A 19,645-nucleotide genomic window follows, 5' to 3' on the forward strand; every position below is an offset into this window, starting at 1 on the left:
TCAGCGTCACAGATAGATCCATGTGTGTCTTTGTCTTTAGAGCCCTTTTCTCACCATACATTCCTTGAAAGAAGCAGCTGTCTAATAAACACAGGGAGCGAGGGAGAAAGCAGACAGCAGTCCGTTCACCCACCCAGGACCCCATGGTTCCTTACCATCCATTCGGTGGCCCTCAACCCCAAGGGTCCACCTGGTGACCTGGCTGTTTCCGTAGCTGCAACCATACAGTTAAAAGGTCAAAACGGGTGGCGGGGAAGGGCTGACCCGACGGCTCATGGGGGACTTTGCCCCTGGCGGCAAAAGCAAACACGGCCCTCGCCTGGAGCTCAACTTCTCCTGGAAGCGAAAGAGAGTCCCCAGCCAGCAAAGGGCTGAGCGCAGCTCCAGGGCACGCCTGTTTCGCCTTCTCTCCCTTTCCTTCGACTGCATCAGTGTAGGCCACCGTTATAGCCAGCAGGAGTGATCTACCATAGCACCTGGAAAGGCTCCTCTGGAACACCTGCTGCTTATTCAGACACAGCAGGCTCCACCTTGAAGATCCACCATACACGGAGCTCCTGAGATTCCAAGTGGAGCGAGGCTTGAACTAGACCATGCCAACGTGGCCTCTGCCTAGAGATGAGGTCGAGAGAGTCATCGCAGATGCTGTGCAAACCATTTCCCCCCCAGTGTAACACTTCCCCGAAGTCCAGAAACAACTGTTCTGTAAGTGGGACAGCTGGTTACGAAACAATGCTGGGGGGGAGAAGGGGGACAGGAGATCACATGATGGCAATGCAAAGAGAAAGAGAGGAGGCGGCGGCGAGAAAGATACTGCCAGTCACCAAAGGCAGCTCATTCACAAACCTATCACAAAAGGCTGCCGTAGATCCTCCCCCCCACGCCCTGCAAACTGACCCAAGCCAAGACCAGCCTGCATTATTAGGCAACTTGTGTTTTTGCTTGTTTTCAAGTGGTGCCTATACATCTCTTTTCTATTCCTCAAGAGGGGAGAGGAAGCAGAGAAAGTAAAAGCCCAGGTCTCCAGCTGGTGCCGAGAGAAACCCTTTCTTTTGTTCCCTCGGAATGAAAACATTTTATCAGCCCAGCCGTAAGATTTTCATTCTGCCATTAGTGATCTCAGTTCCACCTTGAGCTCCTGCTTCACTCACCCTCATTACTTGTTAGGTTTTTACTTTGATGTGTGTGAGTGAAGTGCCAGGCGGCTGCTGAAAAAGAGAGGAAGCCCCAAAGATTGAAAAGGAATCGCCTCTTAACCCAGCCACCCCAGAGCAGATCCCAAAAACAAACAAACACCAGAACAGAAAGCAAGTTCAAGCACATGCTTGCCAAGAACAGATAGCCCTGTGTCTCTTTTCATTAATAGAAACAGGTTAACACAGGCTTAAAGTAACCTATACAAGAGCAGCTCCTAATCCAAAAGAAAATACCAAGGGATGAGAGGAGAGTGGCTTGTTTACATGGCCTGCAGGTGATGACCAGTGAGATAATAAGGCATGACAGCAACACCGCAATTGCCAATTTACTAGAAGATGAAGCATATGCAGCTATCCAGCACAGGACTCTCTGGAGGTGGTGGCCCAACAGAAGTAGCTAGAGATAGTAGCAGGACTCATGTGGAAATACGAAGTAGAATGAAATCTACAACATAGACACACACATATATATTTGAGGAGATAAAAGGAGTCCTATCCAGCACAAGTACAATGAAATGCCAGAAGGCCTAAGGCTTCACATTGCTCCCTCAAGTCAGAGCTGGACTAATTTCTCAAGAGAAAAGCAGAACAGTGATTTCAGAAGGAACGACTGCTCGGTAGCTGAGCTAAAGATAACCTCCATACAGAGGATGCTCAAAGATCAGCCCAACCTTCTCAGAGCGTCTCATAAGCAAGAATGGATCAAAAGCAAACCCCCCCCCCCCGCTTTTGCTTTTTGAGCATCAGCTGGCTGAGTCTGCCTCAGAATTTTGTAATAGCCCCTGTGAAGAGAATCCAATGGTTTCTGGCAGCATATGGGAGGGAGGCTCTGTCTGAAAGTGCTAGGTTCTGAATGCGTCTGAAGGAATGATGGTCAGCAGGCTCCGAGAATACTAGAAGGGACGGAGATACCGTCAAACAACTGATGGCGTTAGTCCTTGGTTTCTTCATTTCAGGAGCAGGCCAGGCTAGCCAGGAGCACTTTTTACTGAAGTCTGTTCAATGGGAAGGTGACTACCCAACTGGACAATTTTTAATTTATATATTTCTACTGCATCAGACCAACACCTACCTGAATCTAGAACCATGGAAGGCACCACTTTAAGCCGCATGAAATGCAAGTCCATCAACCTCACAAGGTATCTGAAGAAGTCTGCGTGCACATGAAAGCTCATACCAAGAACAAACTTAGTTGGTCTCTAAGGTGCTACTGGACAATTTTTTATTTTTTATATATATATTTCTACCCCACTTTCAGACATGGCAAACATCCTTCCAACCTTCAGACACACATGGAAATGTTTCACCTGTAAAGTAGTGCAAAGAACTACAGTTGGAGGCAAAACAGCATGGCATACATCTTGATGGATCAGACCACCCTAGAAGGCCAATTACCAACAGGTTCCAAGGTGAGTAATGGTTTCCTTTAGTGCTGCAGGCACAATTACATATTTTTTTAACCTATTTGGTCTGAAATTGTTTGAGCCCTACATGCCATCTTTTTTAGAATTTATGATCTCCAAAGGGGGGGGGGGATCATGACCATCCCTACCATGTAACAAGGTAGAATTCTGCTGTATGTGGCACCAAAGGGGCAGTGATGAAGAGATGGATGAAGGCAAGAATCTGTATCTGAATAGGTGGCAAAGACATTTTAAAATGCTGACCCTAGTCGACATAATTTGGGCTCCACTTGAGGCAGCAAAATGTCTAGGGTTGGCACAAGAGAGATTCCCAGAAGACCCCAAGAATGTCACACCAAATGATGACTTGCAATCATGGAGAACACAGGTGTTCCAGGCAGCTGCATTTCTCATAACAGAGCTCCCTTTCTCTAAGGGTCAGACAGTAGAAGCAATGCAAGATGTCCCCATTTGCACCATCAGTCAGTGGCAGATATTAAGGTAGGCTGACTTCCTTTCAACTTTGTTTTGGAGGTCCCATTTCCTGCCCTGATCATATTAGGAAAGAACATCAGGCTTTGATTGCTATCATAGATTCTCCTTTCAAAACATTTTTCCAGCCAACACTTTTCAAAAAGCTAATGCTCTTTTTGAAGCTTTCAGCTGTTAAACATTCATTGCTATTCTGCTGCCCTTCCTCTTCCTATTTCAGGATCATGGACTTCAGCAGTTCATAGTTACTTTCTTTTACATAGCCAACTGTTTTCACAGACTCAAACATTTCCTTCCTATTAGTCAGATTCTGATCTAAAAATAGCATGTCCCTCATTGTTTCCTCAACTTTCTGAAGGAGAAGTTTGTTGAGAACAAGTAGGAACCCTGTTTATGTATTCCATTTAAAATATGGCAAAAGTGCTTTTGTACTTCTACTTGATATGGAATTTTTTTGCTAGTGCAGTCCAGTCCTGGGAGCAGCCAACGTGGAAGCTTACATGCTCAGTGGAGGAATCTGGAGTTTTGCTGTGGCTCTCGCTGTCTTGATTCTCTCCTTTCAGCAGCCACCAAACCCTTTCTATCATAATACTGCTCCCTTTCTCACTTAAGATTGGACATTGTTTTTTCCTTGCGAATTTCATTCTCTTGCATTTCCAGAATCTATGGCTCTTGGGCAGGTGTATCAATAAGAAACAATGACACCATTCAACACTGGCCTTCAAGCTGCCAGTCCCTGGCTCACTTCCAGAATAGTCACCAGTTGGTGTTCTATGCACACAGATCCCATTCTGTGCTTGTGGGCAGTGGCAGGGGGCAGAGGCTCCACAAAGCACATTCACTGCTTTAGCACTGGCTATGATCATCTGCTTGTACGCAGCTCATTTTAAAAAAAAAAATAGAGCCTATAGAGCACAAGTCTCTTGTTAGGGCCCGCCAATTTTTTTTTATGCAACGAATATGCAGTTGCAACTCATGTCATGTGCAGTTGAGATGCCTTTCTCAGAAGCTGTGCTTCTGTTCCAAGAGTTACTGCACTTTGCCAGTGATGGCACTTACTATTTATGCCTGGGAAAACCAATTCTTCCCATGCATAGGAGTCTTTGGTGCTGTTACTACTGTGTGCAATGGGGCTGAGCAAATGCTACCAGCACCTGCCACTGGATAGGTGCAGTGTTATAAGTGACCATTCCATTCCTACCTCCCACCTAGTCCCGCTATAATATTCCTACCTTTATGGCTGAAAGATTCCTGCCATACAGTTGCTTTTAAATTATACTCCATTTTTCAAGGAAGGCCAGGGAGTAGCATATATGGTTCTCCCTGCTCCCCTAGCTTTTATCCTCCTAAGTACCCTGTAAGGTAAGTTAAGCAGGAAGAGCTACTGTCTCAGGACAACCCAGTGAGCTTCATGGTTGAGCAGTGACTTGAACCTGGGTCTTGTTCCCTCTTGAGCAGCTTTCCAAGAGCTGTATTCCAGAGAGGAAGCAGGACCAGAAGCAAGAAGTAGGTGGAGCGACAGATGCAGCCCTTACTACTTTTGTATAGTAGGTTGCATTCTGACCATGCAGAAGCCACATCATGCAGAAGCTGACCATGCAAAAGTACACATCTCTCCATCCCAACGAGGAAGTGGGATCATCACAGTTCAAGGATGCATTCCAGCCAGCAAAAGCACCTGAGGAAGGCATGAAGTAGGGCTGGTAAGATGTGTGGACTGAGGAGGAGAGGCAAGGGGTTTGAGAGGGTGGTGGCTTCTCAATCTAGCTAATCAATCTTTCTTCTGGCCAAGTTTTGCTACCAATGCTGCTTTGGTCACCATAAAGAATTTGTGTGTGAGAGAGAGGGGAGGTGTGGGGTAGCTTTGATGATATATTTTTATAATAATATACTTAATTATACCCCACCCTTTTTCCTGACAGGACTCAAGGCGGCTTACATGCTAAAAACAAGAACCACTGATACTCCTGGACATCTCACTGGCTCTTCATACCATCTCTCTTGGTATACTTCTAGATCTGTTATCGCACATGTGATAAGAGATACCACTCTCTTCTAGTTCTTTTTCCACTTGATTGGTTGATTCCAGAAGATGTTGGAGGATCCTTCTTGTTTCTCATGCTGTTTAACATCTAAATGGCATAGCTGAGGAAAATCATCCAGGAATTTGGAGTCAGGTGCCATCAAAATGCTGAAAACACCTAGTTATTTTTCTCCTTTTAAATCTATTCCAGTGAAGTACTGTAGTAGATGTTGTGAACAGCTGCCTGATGGACCAATAAAATGTAGCCCAGTTCAAAAAAGACAAAAGTTTTGTTGGTAGGTGGTACGATGATCAAAGAGTTTGTAATTTGCCCTTTTGCAATACTACCTCAAAGATGAGGTTCAAAGACAGGCAATGTTAAGTGCCCAAGTCCTCAACTAGGCAGGCAAAAGTTACTGACAGTAGCAAATACAGTCCAGGGAAGTTGCTTTAGGAAGTAGCTGACAAAAGTGGATGACAACAGACTGCCCCTCTATTGCTGTGCTTATAAGACCCTAAAGCAAAGCATCAAAATTACAAAATTAAGGTAAGAAGCTCATTGAGAACATCTTCCACTAAGTTATATGTGCAGAATGGAGACATTTTAGGTACCGGAGGAGGTACCTTGAGACATACTGCAAGAACAAAAAGTATCAAAGCAGAAAGCAATGAGCACAATTTCTGCTGAATTCTTCCATGCCTTCGAAACAGAATTATGTAATAATTATGAGTGTACAGGTGCAGTCAGAATAATTTAACACAGCACCCAGAGAAAAAAGGTTGAGCACTCATCTCTCTTTAATCCTGAAGCCTTTATCTCAGCTACAGGTTGCTTTAATACCAGTCTCCAGTCTGTCATGTTCTGTAAGAGGCCCACCTACAGGAGAGAGACACTGGTTTTCCACCCTTCAACCACAATGCCCCAGTGGTCTAGAAGATGAAGGACAAAGTAGCTTTGCCAGAGGCCCAGAACACAGTGACCCTAATCAATTTCCCTGGGAATAGATTGAATAGCCAGTCATGTCCCTAACACGGCTGCGCTCAATAGGAAACTGCAGCCGATTCAGGCCAAGAACCAAAATTAGCAGGCAAGCAGTGAGTCAAACAGCACCTCCCACCAGCTATTGTTTAGCACTTGCCCATCAGTTATTGCAGAGCCAAGGGTGCCAGCCCAACTTAGGCTTCAAAGTGGCATTCTATTCCACAATGTTGTAAACTTGCCATAGCATAAGATAGGGAAGGTACAAGGGAAAGGGGGCGGGGAGAGGGAGAGAAAAAGCAGCAAGCCTTCCTACAAAAAGTAAGGATTCTTAACTTCAATGCCTTCTTGCACTGTGATTTAACGAGATAACCATTCAATGCATGTACCAATCACAATTCTCCTGCAACGCTAGATGCACAATTGTCATGAGAATAATATGCAGTCCTTGCATCAACCAGGCCACATGCAGAAGTGGGGTTGCTGCTGCTTTATGCCTTGTCTTCAAGAGAGGCGAACTAATCTTTCAAGTTGTCCTAGAGCCTAAAGCACAGTGGGAGAAATCAATATTATTAAATCAACAGCACCAAGACCTAGGAAGCAAAGGACCAGACCACTTGAACATATTTACACTTGGGAACATAATTCATCTCACTGAATGCGTACATCACAAATCTTGCAGGAATTTCTCATAAACAGCTCTACCTAGCTGCCAACCTTTCCAAGTCTGCACAGGTTTTAACTATGCATCTGACTGTTACTAAGGGAAGGGAATCCCTGGGAATAGAGACAACATGTGTTGCCTAAATTACAAGTCCCTTTGACATCTGCTCTATATAACTGGCATGGGAAGGCTTTGGTGGGCTTTAGGAGACCTGGAGAAGCAACTGGTCGTGCTAACACTAAGCTTGCAGGAGTGATCAACATAGGAAGTCTGCCACGTTTCAGCCAGGAGTCCCAATAACTCATAGTCAATCCTTGTTTAAATGAAATTGGCCAGCCAACCTAGCTCTAAGGGCGCAGATGCTTAAGGCCTAAAATTTCACTGACAGATGCACTCTATGCATCTTCCCCAGTGGGTGGATGCCAGGTGGTTGACAAGTAACATACTTGTTTATTGTTGCTTAGGCATTTAGGGTTGCCAAGCTAATATAAGCTCAAAGACAGTCACATTTAAACCTGGATTTGGACAGGGCAAGGTAGGCAAGCAAATCCAGTCAACAGTTCTGGAGAAGATGACACAAATCTAGAGAACACCTTGTTTGAAAGAACACCTCTGAAAAACAGAAACAAATTTTTCAGTGCTTAGCAGGGTAGACAAAACCCACCCTGACTTAACTAGCATGCTTTCTTTATGAGGATTTAATAAACATGAAATACAGGGATCACTGATAGATCCAGAGAAATCTAATCCTACTGCAGAGTTGCTTAATTAGTTAATTCAAATGAAACTATGCAGGAAGCTAAATAGCCACCAATCATTCGTGACGTTACCCTGTATTTTTATGCTCAAGGCCAGGGGTGGGCTGAAGATACTCTACTAACAGATCCCCAAGGGGTTTATAGTAGATTATTAAAAAACTAAGGATTAGAAATCCTTGCCAATGGCAGCAACAAAATGACCCCCTACTGTCTTACATTATACTGTTGAAATGAACTGCTCCAATTGGCTTGTCAATTTTGGAAACATCGGAGGAGATCGGAAGCACTTCACATTTCCCTAGTGCTCTGATCTTGAAATAAATAGAAAACCAAAAGAAGACAGAGCTGATGGCAGATGCACATTACAGGTAATGGCCTTGCTGTGTGTTAGATTGGGTGGATTGGCTGATGCAAAGGGACCAGCCCTGCAGTGACCTTCTGGTCTTCAGGAAGCCAGAGAGTTGTGCAGTGTTAGCTGGAGTTCTGATTTATTATCTGCCTGGCTAAGAAGAGGCAGGGTGTTGTGTGGTGAGCACCCTCTCTGGAGCAGGCCGAACTCTGGCAAAAGCCTGGAGTTCCTCACAAGAGGGTTCAAGGCAACTGAACATGATAACTAATCAGCAGCTAGTGCAAATCATGTAGAATCAGCATTCAAATACATTAATTACAGATTCAAAGTGCCTTGCATTCTGGCTGCAACTACCAAATTCTCCCCCTCTCTGCTCAGCACCCCTTCAGCGAAGCGGCAGGAGAAACGGAGCCCCTTTCATTTCTCCTCCGCTTCGCTGAAGGGGCGCTGCGCAGCTCTCCCTCTCTGCTGAAGCCAGGAGAGTCTTGCTTAGCGAAAGGAACCTGAAGCCTCCAGAACGCAGTGGGAACTCATGCTGTGCTCTGAAGGCTTCAGACGGCTATCCCTGAAGCCTGGAGAGTGAGAGGGGTCGGTGCACGCTCTCCAGGCTTCAGCGAAAGCAACGCGAAGCCTCTGGAGCGTGGAGGGAGCGCTCCCTCTGCGCTTCGGAGGCTTCGCGTTGCTATCGCTGAAGCCAAGGAGCCTGCATTCGCTTTATAGGATGGACACACATTTCCCCTTAATTTTTGGAGGGGAAAAAGTGAGTCCTATAGAGCGAAAATTGAGGTTTCCAAACACTTTTGAAAGGCAGCCCCACATAAACAGTTACAGCACTGTCATCTGAAGGTCACTAGAGGAGAAGGAATGACTGTGGCAAGATTCCCCTGTGTCAGGGAGGATGATAGCTGCTGCACCTGGTGATACCGGGAAAAGGCACCCCTCACCACCTGCAGAAACAGGACCCAGATCAAGAAGCACCCCCAAACTAAGCACCTGCATTTTCACACTTTCCACCCAATCTCTGCAAAACCAATCTCATATCACATGGTCCAACTACCAACAGTACCTCTTCTGTCTGAATTATGTTTCCCCTCATTGCACCATATCCAGTCCATCACAGATATCAGACAGCGATTCAGCCTTTCAACTATCTTACAGGAACAAATGAAAATGAGAGAGAGGTGGCTGTCATCTGCATACTGATGACTCCACAGCCAAAATCTTCAAATGACCTCTGTCAGCAGTTTCATGTAGATGTTGCACAGAATCTACATGTGTACTGTATATGCTAAATAGTTCCAAAATGTGCTGCTGGTGGTTTTAAACACTCTCCTTTATGTGCAACACACTCAGATGCAGCATGGAGGAGGTATCAATGCCAAAAGATTAAAGGGGCCAAAGAAGAATCTGGCATCAGATGTTCTACAAGCTTCTATTTTAGACCAAGCAGCATTGCCAAAACATTGTGACAGTTTTGTTTAAACATACTTGAGGATCCAAGAAAAGACTGCATCCACTTCCTTTTGCCTTAGATGAAGGAGTAATGTGTGGTCCAGACAGAACAATAGAAGACCTACCATCTATTTACAACCCATCACCCAAGAGGTAGACAACACCATGAATTAAGATATAGCCAGTGACAGAAATAGAATATGACATCACACCAAGTCAACAACAAAAGCTACAATCCTGACTGGTAGTGGAAGCAAAGAGGAAAAAGCAACAATCATCAGCCCATGACTTTCACTCACAACTCTGTCAACCTCAGACTGAAATTCCCTATGTCAACAACTCTGACCACACATTTTAACCAAAACAGCTAAAGTGACAACATCAGTTGGAGAGGCCGGAGGAAAAACTGTCAAAATGGGAAGAAAGTTTTGAAACACACGGGCAAAGAGAATTTGCTTCTTAATAATGACCTTTGCCAACAACTTCCCAAAAAGTTGCAATTCTTCCCCCAAAATGTGGGAGAACATTCAGGAACGCTCCAGCTATCCTTTCTCTAGGTCAGGGAACTTGTGCCCCGCCAATGTTACTAGACTACAACTCACATCATCCCTTCCTATTGGCTATTTGGGCCAGGGTTGATAGAAGCAGAAGCCCAACGACTTTGGGAGAGTTACAGGCTCCCCACCTCTACTCTGTGCAATAGACACTTGCAAAGTTAGAGCTTGTAAAGATGATTCAGCAGCATCCGGCTTCAACAGCTTGATAACAAATAGTAAGAAGTTGCAGTGGGCTTTTGAGAACCGATGGGGCTTCTCTAAGGCCAAAATCAAAGCCACACACCAAGCAGCTGTGGCCTCATTAAAGTTGAGCACCCTACACTTTAGCTTAGCATGAGGAAAGAGGTAGTCAACAGTCATAGCCAGAATGGCTGTCAGAGCTAAGGCTATAGCCACTTGCGGGCTTCTCTGAAAAATATCAGAGCCCTATTTCAAATTCCAGTTACACACTTAACCACAAGCATACGCATGCACCAAGAGGCACAGAACAGCAGCAGTTCTGGAGCAGAGCCTCGGGGGAACCCACCGATTCTGGCACCCCTGGAAACCGTGCTCCTTTGTCAACTCACTCTGCTCATTCCAGGCTGCCGTGTGCTCAGATTCATAGGCTGCCTCCCCAACATTCGGTGCCCCAGCATCACTCCGTGGCCCCCAGTAAAAGATCCGCCCTGCCAGACTCTCCAGTTTCTGTAGCGCCGACATCTTACACCCTTTGTCCTTGCTGGAGTTTTGAGAGTTCACCTCAGCTCCATGGCTCATGTTTCTCTTTTATTTTATCACCGGTTCTTTTCCTCTGCCCCAGCTCTGCTCTCGGAGCAAACACAGCCAAGCAGCTCAGTCAGGATCCAGGAGGGCACTCTCTTCAGTCATTGCTATTTGCCAACAGGTAGAGGCAGCGGCACTGCTTTTCCTGTCCCGCCACAGGAAGAGAGGGGTAAAGGCAGCAACTGGAGAACAGACACAGTCCCAGATTCAGCAGAGCTCTTAACATTCCCCTCCAACTGATTCACACAGGCATTTGGCTTGAGCCGACTGCTCTCAACTTCCATCAAACCCACCTCCCTGGACCATAGCATTCATGTCAGTTCAGCAACCAGTCTGGGGCAGCCATCCATATCAGGTTTTCCCAAGCCCCCACGCTAAGGCTCAGAAAGGCTCCAAGACAGTTCATTCCATATTCTCTCTGTTTAGAAAGAAATAAAGGGAGCCTGGTCACTTACACAGCTGATCAGAGGGTGAACAGCAGGCAGATTTGATTAATACAGAGGGAGGAAGGCCTGCCAGATCAGCAGTAGCAAGGGCTATGCAATGAGGCTTAAAATAGCTCACAAATTCTCCGAATCTCTTTTGCCCTCAGGGCTGAAGGTAGGGCAAATAAGGAAATTGTCAGGTAGGGAAGCCCTATTATCTTCCAAAATGAAGTGATTCTTTAACAGAAAGAAGAAACAATTCAAGGAGAGAGGGAGACTGAGATAGAATCATAGAATTGTAGAGTTGGAAGGAACCAAGATGTTCAGATAACTTGATGAAACTAGAGCACGCCAAAGCAAACCTCTGATGCTGTAGATGGAATAAAACAAGGTGTGGCCGTCCAAAACTCAAAGTAGGAGCTCATTCAAGCCCATATCCCCTTGGATGCTCCATGTTCTGGAGATAGAAATCACTCTTTCTAAGCACTAATACAACATTCCAAGGGTGAACATTCATTTGCAGAATGGCAGTCCTCATAACTTCTGGATTCTATTGCTAAGCAGCCCCCAAAAGCTCATATTCTCTGAATGAAGCGAAAGATCACTGCACAGTCCAGAGTGTGTGGATAAAAATGGGAAGAGAAACCAGAAATCTTGCTTCTAAAGCTTTGTCCTTCTCTCAAGGTTAAGAAGCCTTTCTTAGGCAAGGCCATCCAGAACAGAGAAGAATGGAGGTAAGGAAAAGGAAAGAAGAAGAAAAACAGGGCGATGTCTCTTCCTCATAGGACTGCTTGCCAAAGAGCTCTAAAAATATTAGATGTCACAGTGGACCTCCAAAGAACAACCAAGTCATAAGAGACAGGAAGCAGTTATTGCTTTAGCCCCCCAAAGCTACGCAGGATGTAAGTGACCAACCGGCCAACCAAGTGCATCCACAGAAAAAGCTGGGTCCAAAACTGGAAGCTGAATTCAGAGTCGCCTTCCCACATACTCTGAGGACTACGGGGTTCAGTTTCCATATCGCTGTTTCCAGACGACAGCCTTCTTCTCTACGCCTTCAGCACAGATCCAGACTCAGGCTGCATAGTTCATTCTGCCTGTGCTGCAACTCTCCATTGTCCCTCAAAGCAGAGCTGGCTCTTGATTCAGAGGCTGTCTGCAGGGCAAGCAGAGCAAGCAGAGTGGCAGGGTAGCTTGCGGTATTGTTTCAGGAAAAGCCCCAAAGGAACAGCCTTGAAGTGGGAAGAAGAAGAGAAGAGGCTGGGCATGGTGCCAGCTTCGTACAAAGTCCTTAAAGGAACAGGCTACCAACTTTGCATCTTCTGCACTAATGTTCAGCAAAACATGCACACAAAGGTTGTCCACGAGGAAACTGCCCTCCACCATTGTCCATTCTCTCTGCTGAAACTGTTGAGATGCACCAGCTTAAGGAGTGAAACTCTGAGCTATTAACTAAGAATGCAAAGCGGATTCCTTTGCTGCTCTGCATTTCATAAAGTTCAGAAAGCATCTCTGCAGGCCAGCACTTTATCATCATTCAGATCACAAAGCAAGAACATAGTCACTTCCTCTGAGAGCAGTCTGATTTGACTACTGCCAAAGACAGCTTACTGAACTAGGTAGACTAATGATGCACCCAGGAAGAACAACTTCTCACATGGCTGGAAAATGCTTCAAACTGAGTATTAAGCATGCCATTTCTGGAAATCCAAACAATTATTCTAGACCCGACTTACAGAAAAGACAAAAGTTCACAACAACAACTGTTCATACTGCAAATCCATTGGGTGCATGTTAATGTATCTCTAGCAGAAAAACAAAGGAAATAATGAGACTCTTCTTCACAGTACAACAATTCAGCTGAATCAATCCAGATCAAATACATCAATGTGAATGTAGCAGAAGTAGAGCAAACAATTTCCTTCCTAGACTGACTTGTAGGCAGTAGTAGAAACCAAGTACTTAGAGCAGGGTAGACCTACTAACTGCAGGTAAGTTGCCAGGTTTCCAAGCTCTCAAGAAGTTAGGAATCTTAATTTGTGGCATTAAAAAACAAACAGGTTCTCACCTTTGAAGACACAGAAAGGGTTAAACATTGTGCAGGTGAGGCTTCATTAGATCAGGTGATTTTTTTTTTGGTCATCCCAGGAGGCAAATCTCTGACGGGTTCAGCACAAAAGCTTAAAATATTTTTTAATGAGCATGCTGGAATAAATGCAACCAGCCACAGCGGCAGAAAGCAATGGTTGTGTAAGACATGGAATGGCACACCAAGAGGACAGGTGGAAGAGTCCTTGAGGTGCTCTGCCCTCCTCAGCAATTTCCGTGCCTCTGACTTAGCAGGGTTACCCTTCAACACTACAAGCAGATATGCAACCAGATGAAGAAGACCTACTGTATTTTTCCATGTATAAGACTAGGTTTTCCCCCCTAAAAAATAATGTCAAAAATTAGGGGGCGTCTTATACTGTACACAGATACATCTCCCCCCATTTTCTTAAATCTGAGTCCCCCAAAATAGGGGGAGTCTTATACATGGGGGCGTCTTATAGACGGAAAAATACTGTAACTGGAAAGGCTAAGTGAATGGACAGTTTAGGATGACAGCAAGTGGTCTGTACAAGTAAATTCTGTACCCATAATACCTTTACCATAATACTGCTACATCAAAGTTCTCATCAGTTTTTGCCAATTGTGCAAAGGGGAGAAAGGTGCTGTATCCTACCTCCAGGATCAGAGGCGGCACACCTCTGTATACCAGTTGCTGGAGTGCACATATCCTACCTCCTCCCAATATCTGGTTGGCCATGGTGGGAAACAAGATGCTAAATCATATCAGCTTTTGATTGGATCCAGCAGGGCTCTTCTTATATCATTAACTACTTGGGGGTCAACCCCTCCCCCCCCCCAATTTGGCAGAGCTATTGTAGCGTAACATAAACTACCAACTAAAGGACAATTAATGCCTTCTTAATTACACACATTTTGAAGCCCAAAGAGAACATTTAGATGCTGGTACAGATAGATGTGCCATTAAAATTAGGGTTGTACAAGATGCCTTTCACACAGTTAGCAATTGCATTAATGGCCTTTTTTAAAAAGGAACTTAGTAGGCACAGGGATTCAGTATGAATTGGCAGGAGAACAGGGAGCTTTAACCTCTTACTGCTGCTGCAATCCTTATCTGGATTGGCAGTTCCACACCTGCCATTTGCAGTGGAAGAAAAGCTTCCAGATTACACATGGACAAGTCTTCAGTTGCTCAGAGGTGGCCACTGGCAAGCAAAATTCAGGATACTACTTCATAGACTCTGAACATGGGGTCAACTTGTCCTGGGGCAATGCACCTTGGGAACAAGCAAAATCATACTGTGCTACCATCAGCTTTGTTTCTTAGAAATGGAACACGTCTTTCTTTTGAAGTCTGAATATATCACCTCATCACTGTATATCTTCCAAATGTACCAAATTGATAGGTAATGGAACCAATTTTCTCATTATGTAAACTCAATACCATAATGTACTTAGTGGCATCCTCTTCCAACTGCACCTACTGGACTGTCACAACACTCTTTAGAACTGGATATCAGAACTTGCGAGTGAGATGCAGAAGCCCCTCCCCCCCTCTTCAGAAAGGAAAGTGAATATTTGGGACTTGAGGATATTTCAGACTTTTCTTTCTTGGCACACTCTGCCAGCAGATTCTTTTGACAGAGCTCTTTCTGTTCTTTGCTACCTTACAATGAACCCAATTTCGTATGTCAGATATTGGGAGTGTATAATCGGTTAAGCTGACTCCCTGGGAACTTGGGTCACCCTAATTGGCTGAAAGAATCATCTGGTACGATACGACTCCCTGCCATTCTGAGCAGCCTGGAATACTTCACTAAGAATGAAAGTGGTTAGAAACATGAAGCTCCAACACAGAAGCTACAGACGAAACACTGAGGAATGCTTCTCAGTTAAAACACGCCAGGCAATATTATTTAATTTGACATATTTAACACTGCCTCTTAACCAGAATGATTCATAAGAGGGCTCACAATGTGCAAAAGTCATGCATTAAAGCCACAGTAAAGAGCAATAGGTAGCAAATAAAAATCAGATAACGACCTGCATCAGAATTAGTTAAAACAAAGATGGTTGGGGAAGCTGAATCTTTTAATTTCTGCTAACAGGCTGTGGTTAACTACTGGCCATTCCTTTCCCTACATTTCAGTAATTGCTGGTGGTGTAAACTGATGTAAATCAATTAGGTAGCACTGACCACCTGAATTTTTGATGTGGGAGTTGTACCACTCACCAGATAGAGTGAGATATGCAACAATTAGTGCTTTTAGAGGACGGGCTTCTGCACATTTGTCATTATTTACAAAACACTAGTAGATGGAGTCCTCCATTAATTGGCAAGCACAAAATATAAGTGGTTACCCAATGGAGGTTGCAGAAATGGCAAGAGCGGAAACATGTTTATACATGCTGGGCACATTATTATACTTAACTAAAATATGAAAGTCAGCTATGTCCCTTTAGTTCATTATCCATTCCCAGCAAGTTTGCTGCCGAGAGCCACAGTTTTCACCATAAAATCCTCCAGTTATATTTGCCTGCATAGTTCCTGTCATATATATTTTCATAAACAAGTCTTAAATCACACCTGAAAACTTTAATGAGAGAAAGGAAGAATTGGTGAATAGTCTTTGTTTTTAAAACAAATGCAATAAAGCATTGCAATAATGTTTTAAAAATGGCTTCTGAATTCAAAATTCCAAACCACTACCAAATAATGAGTTATGATCATTGTTTAGAAATTACTAGCAGAGTCTTATCCTGATGTTTTCAACATCAGCATATCAATGTTTAGAATGAGACATCAAGAGATATACCATCAAGCCAAAGAGCAACACTTTAGAATTGGAGCACCACACTTACAGAGTTCCATACCCGCTAATGTAACATGATATCAGGGTTTGCATAGTTAATGCAAGCTTGCCAGTAAGCCCACGCTACTCAGGAAAGCTAGGGCTTTGTGTGAAGTCTCCAAACAGCCTTTTTTTTTTTTTAATAAGTGTCAGAATTTTAATTCCCTCCCCTCCTCCGTTTGCTGACAGCAATGTAATCAAGAGGTATTCTGTGAAAAATAAGGGCCTCTAAGACTCATCCAACACAAGGTACAGAACAATATTGAGCTACAACTATCCTGATAGGAGATCACAAAGGGTGGTGATCCCATTACACAGCTTCCCCACAAAAAAAGGCAAAACTTCACAGCAACATCCTTTTTTTTCTTCCACAAGTCTGAACCCCACAATGAGGATATCACACATTCTCATGCACGTTTTCCACAGTCAGGCTGGACAAGTTGATTTCATTCTCAATACAGCTGGCAGGTATAAAGCATAAAATAGTAGTATTGTCAACCGGCAGCTAAATTCACCAATGCTGTCCATCCTTCTGACTGTCCCGTTCCAAAATGCTGAACCCAGCATACCAGCCTAAAGCAAGGGTGAGGGACTACAACTCCTATCTTAGCCAAGCACTGGTCATGCTGACTGCAGCAGATGGGAATCCAACAAAAGCTGGTAGACCAGAAATCAACTTGACCTAAACACTTTGTGTAAAAAAACAGTATGGCTCTGTGCAATATGGTGACCTCTACACAATAAGTACAAGTCAGAATAAGCTGCACCTTAGGAACTCACACATCTACATGTAATGGGGCCTGGATGTATATTGTTTTCACAATGTGCATACACACACATATGCCCCCCACTTCCTATAGATAGTGCTTTAGATATGAAGAAGAGCAAGAAAAGACATGGCCATTATGTTTGCTGGCTGATCAGTTGAAATCCATTCCTCTCTCAAAGTGGCTCCTTGCTCTGTGAACAGGATTGCAAAGGAGAGAATGAAGATACCAATATAGCTCTTGCAACAATCAGTTGGGATTTGAAAGTGATCCTTCTTTGCAGCCTCAACCTTACATGGCTTTGTAAAGTTTATCTAGATGTAAACTGGAAGATTTATCTACATGTTAAGGATTTCTCATTGCATCAAGCAGGCTTACTTCCAAAGTACACATTGTTAGGATCTGACTGTTTGCGATATTTTAGCACCTCGCTACACATAATGCATTGCTAATGAGTGTTCCACTTTCTGAAACCTTATTCCCTTATATGTACTTCACACCCTCTCTCACCATATACCGTAGCTCTAAAGCCACAGGTTTGCTCTCAAGAGGCACATGTATGTGCTAAGAGCTTTGCAAAAGGAGATCTCCGACAACATGACTATTTTCTTGCATAGTAACACATATTACAACTCCAACATTAACACTTCCACACATTCTAGCACACTGAGGCAACTTCTGAGATCACCTGCGTCTCTTATGCTCGTGTCTTTTGTGATTAATGCAGAAACAGATAATCTTATCTGCAAAAGGTATCATCAACCATTTTCTCTTTTCCAAACCAAGTAATAACTGAACAAAGAGCACAGAGCACAAACGGTACACTTTGCCAACAATTACAAGTGACATACACACCCCATGGTTTTTCTCATTAATTGGTAACAAGAGATGCTCGAATCATACATTCTGAAACTGGCAAACCAATCAGCATTATACCGTCTTTAGAAACCATGTGCAACACCCCCCTCTGGTGGCTGGACCACAGGGAATGGTGCTGGGCCACATCTCTCTCTCAAAACTCTTTTCTGTGGCCAAGTGTCCCTTGAACTTTTCCATTCATCTGAAGTACTTTGCAGATGGTGGATCAGATCACGAACTGGAAGCAGCACAGTTGGAATTAAGTAATGCGTCTCAACCTGTTACCTCTCAACCTATGTTAAAAAGAATAAAGAGTAAGCACTGAAGGGTGCATAAAGCCTTCCACTCAGCACTCTATTCATACGTTGGCTGTTGGAAGCTGAATGCACACCAAGCCAAGCAATACAGCTGCATCACAAGGTACCCATTCATTTGAAGTGAACCCCGGTGAGTCTGCTTCTGAAAGCAAACAAGTACATCACATGGAAAGTTACATGAGTGGGTCACATATACTCTACTGCAGTTAAGCCTGTAAAAGCAAAATTCAGTTAGCTGGTGACTCTTCCAGGTAATGATCATCTGCTACAAACAATACAAGTATGACTGACTGGTGACCCCAGTTAAAGATTTTCAGTATGGCCCTGATGCTGAACAAAATCAAGAATTTTGCTTGTGTGATCTTTTGGGTTCTCTCCTGGCCATTAAAAAATAAATAAATCTCCACACTGCACAACCATAGCAAAGGAGCTGAGATTAAGATGTATAACAAAAAGAAAAAACTTATGAAAGTCTGACTTTCCAGAAGTATTCCACCTTTATATAATTTTGTTTGCTTTGTTTTTTCTTTGCACACATCCTAAACAAAACTCACTAGAAGACAAAATGGATTCCTTTTTCAAGAGTAACAGCACTTTCCCTATTTTCACTGCTTGCATCTTAAACGATCTACTCCTTCATTTATATAACCTTCACGCATTCCCAAGATTCCCATTCCAGTCTGCCAAAGACACCACTAACATTATTTTCCATTCTAGAAAAGCCTAATTCTACATTACACACATCATCGGAACAAAGCTCAAACTTCACAGCCTACTTCTGCATAGCACCAGAGTACTACTTTCCCTATATGGAGAATTAGCAAAGTATTCTATGCTTAACGTAAGAAACACTGAACTTCTCCAGTTCCCCCCAATTCTTAGAAAAGGCATCCCTCTCAACAGCATTTTAACTATAACACACCTACCTCTTTGTAGCATCTCAATATGAAGTTTGGGTTTCAATCAGAACATTTATGTACAATCATAATTTAATCAATAAGCTCTGGGACCATCAACCAGCCCTAACAAATAATGCTCTCTCTTAATAATTCAACATAGGAATCCAAAGTGTGGACATTCCCTCTGTTAGCCACTTGCCACGCTCCACTCTAAAGAACTCAGTCCCACAGTAACCACAGATTTTTAGGGCCTTGTACAAACTGTCCCAACAGAAATAAAAATCCTCTCCCTCAAGGAACGTAAACCTGAATTACTACCAGTTCTGACCTGCTGCAGTGCAAACCTGCAAGAGGCAAAGACGGGGAAAGGTAACCAGATGGGATTATGTCAAGTTAAGACCGAACAGCATGTTATAATCAAAGGGCCTACCTTTTCTTAAATTATCAGCCTGCAGAAGCCAGACGGTACAGCTAAGTACATCAAAGCCATTCTTCACCTTCCCAAGTCCCTCAATCGGGCCCAAACGGAAGCCACCTCACATTAAGAGTGGGAAATCTCTCTACTTCTCAGCTCCACCGATCCTGTCACATTCCCCTCCCTCCGCCCGGGGTGAAGACCAGGGCTGCCTGTCCCTAGACAAAACCACAACACCTCCTCCTTGGACCCCCGAGAGGGCTGGCATCATAGACTCAGAGCCTCTTCTTCTCCCCGGGCTACCCAGCCTATTACTCCCCCTCACCTCCGACCTCCATCTTGCCAGTCTGGAATGTGGCCTCTCTTCACCTATGGCTCCCCAGAAGGCCCAATCCATACTACCG

The 19,645-nt window shown here is 44.1% G+C and overlaps 1 protein-coding gene and 1 long non-coding RNA gene across 6 annotated transcripts in view; one reads left to right on the forward strand and one right to left on the reverse strand.

Annotated features, from left to right (window-relative positions):
- Positions 1-19,645, reverse strand: part of PRKACA (protein kinase cAMP-activated catalytic subunit alpha) — a 59,840-nt gene that overhangs the window by 27,238 nt on the left and 12,957 nt on the right. Inside the window, exon 1 of one of the 5 annotated variants that reach the window (XM_083599940.1) lies at positions 19,567-19,617. The exons of 2 other annotated variants lie outside the window; for them this stretch is intronic. In XM_083599940.1, the coding sequence (XP_083456066.1) occupies positions 19,567-19,579 (13 nt within the window). In that variant the 5' untranslated portion in view covers positions 19,580-19,617. Of the gene's footprint in view, positions 1-155; positions 722-10,442; positions 12,280-19,566; positions 19,618-19,645 lie in introns of those variants that run through there. 2 more of the 5 variants (XM_083599938.1, XM_083599941.1) reach the window with 2 other exon arrangements.
- On the forward strand, positions 581-5,376 carry LOC310756234. The gene is made up of 3 exons (XR_014544769.1): positions 581-705; positions 2,173-2,605; positions 5,014-5,376. It is a non-coding gene; the product is annotated as an uncharacterized lncRNA (long non-coding RNA).

Source organism: Podarcis filfolensis, assembly GCF_964270895.1.
Source record: "Podarcis filfolensis genome assembly, chromosome: 2".
Classification (NCBI taxonomy): Eukaryota; Metazoa; Chordata; class Lepidosauria; order Squamata; family Lacertidae; genus Podarcis; species Podarcis filfolensis.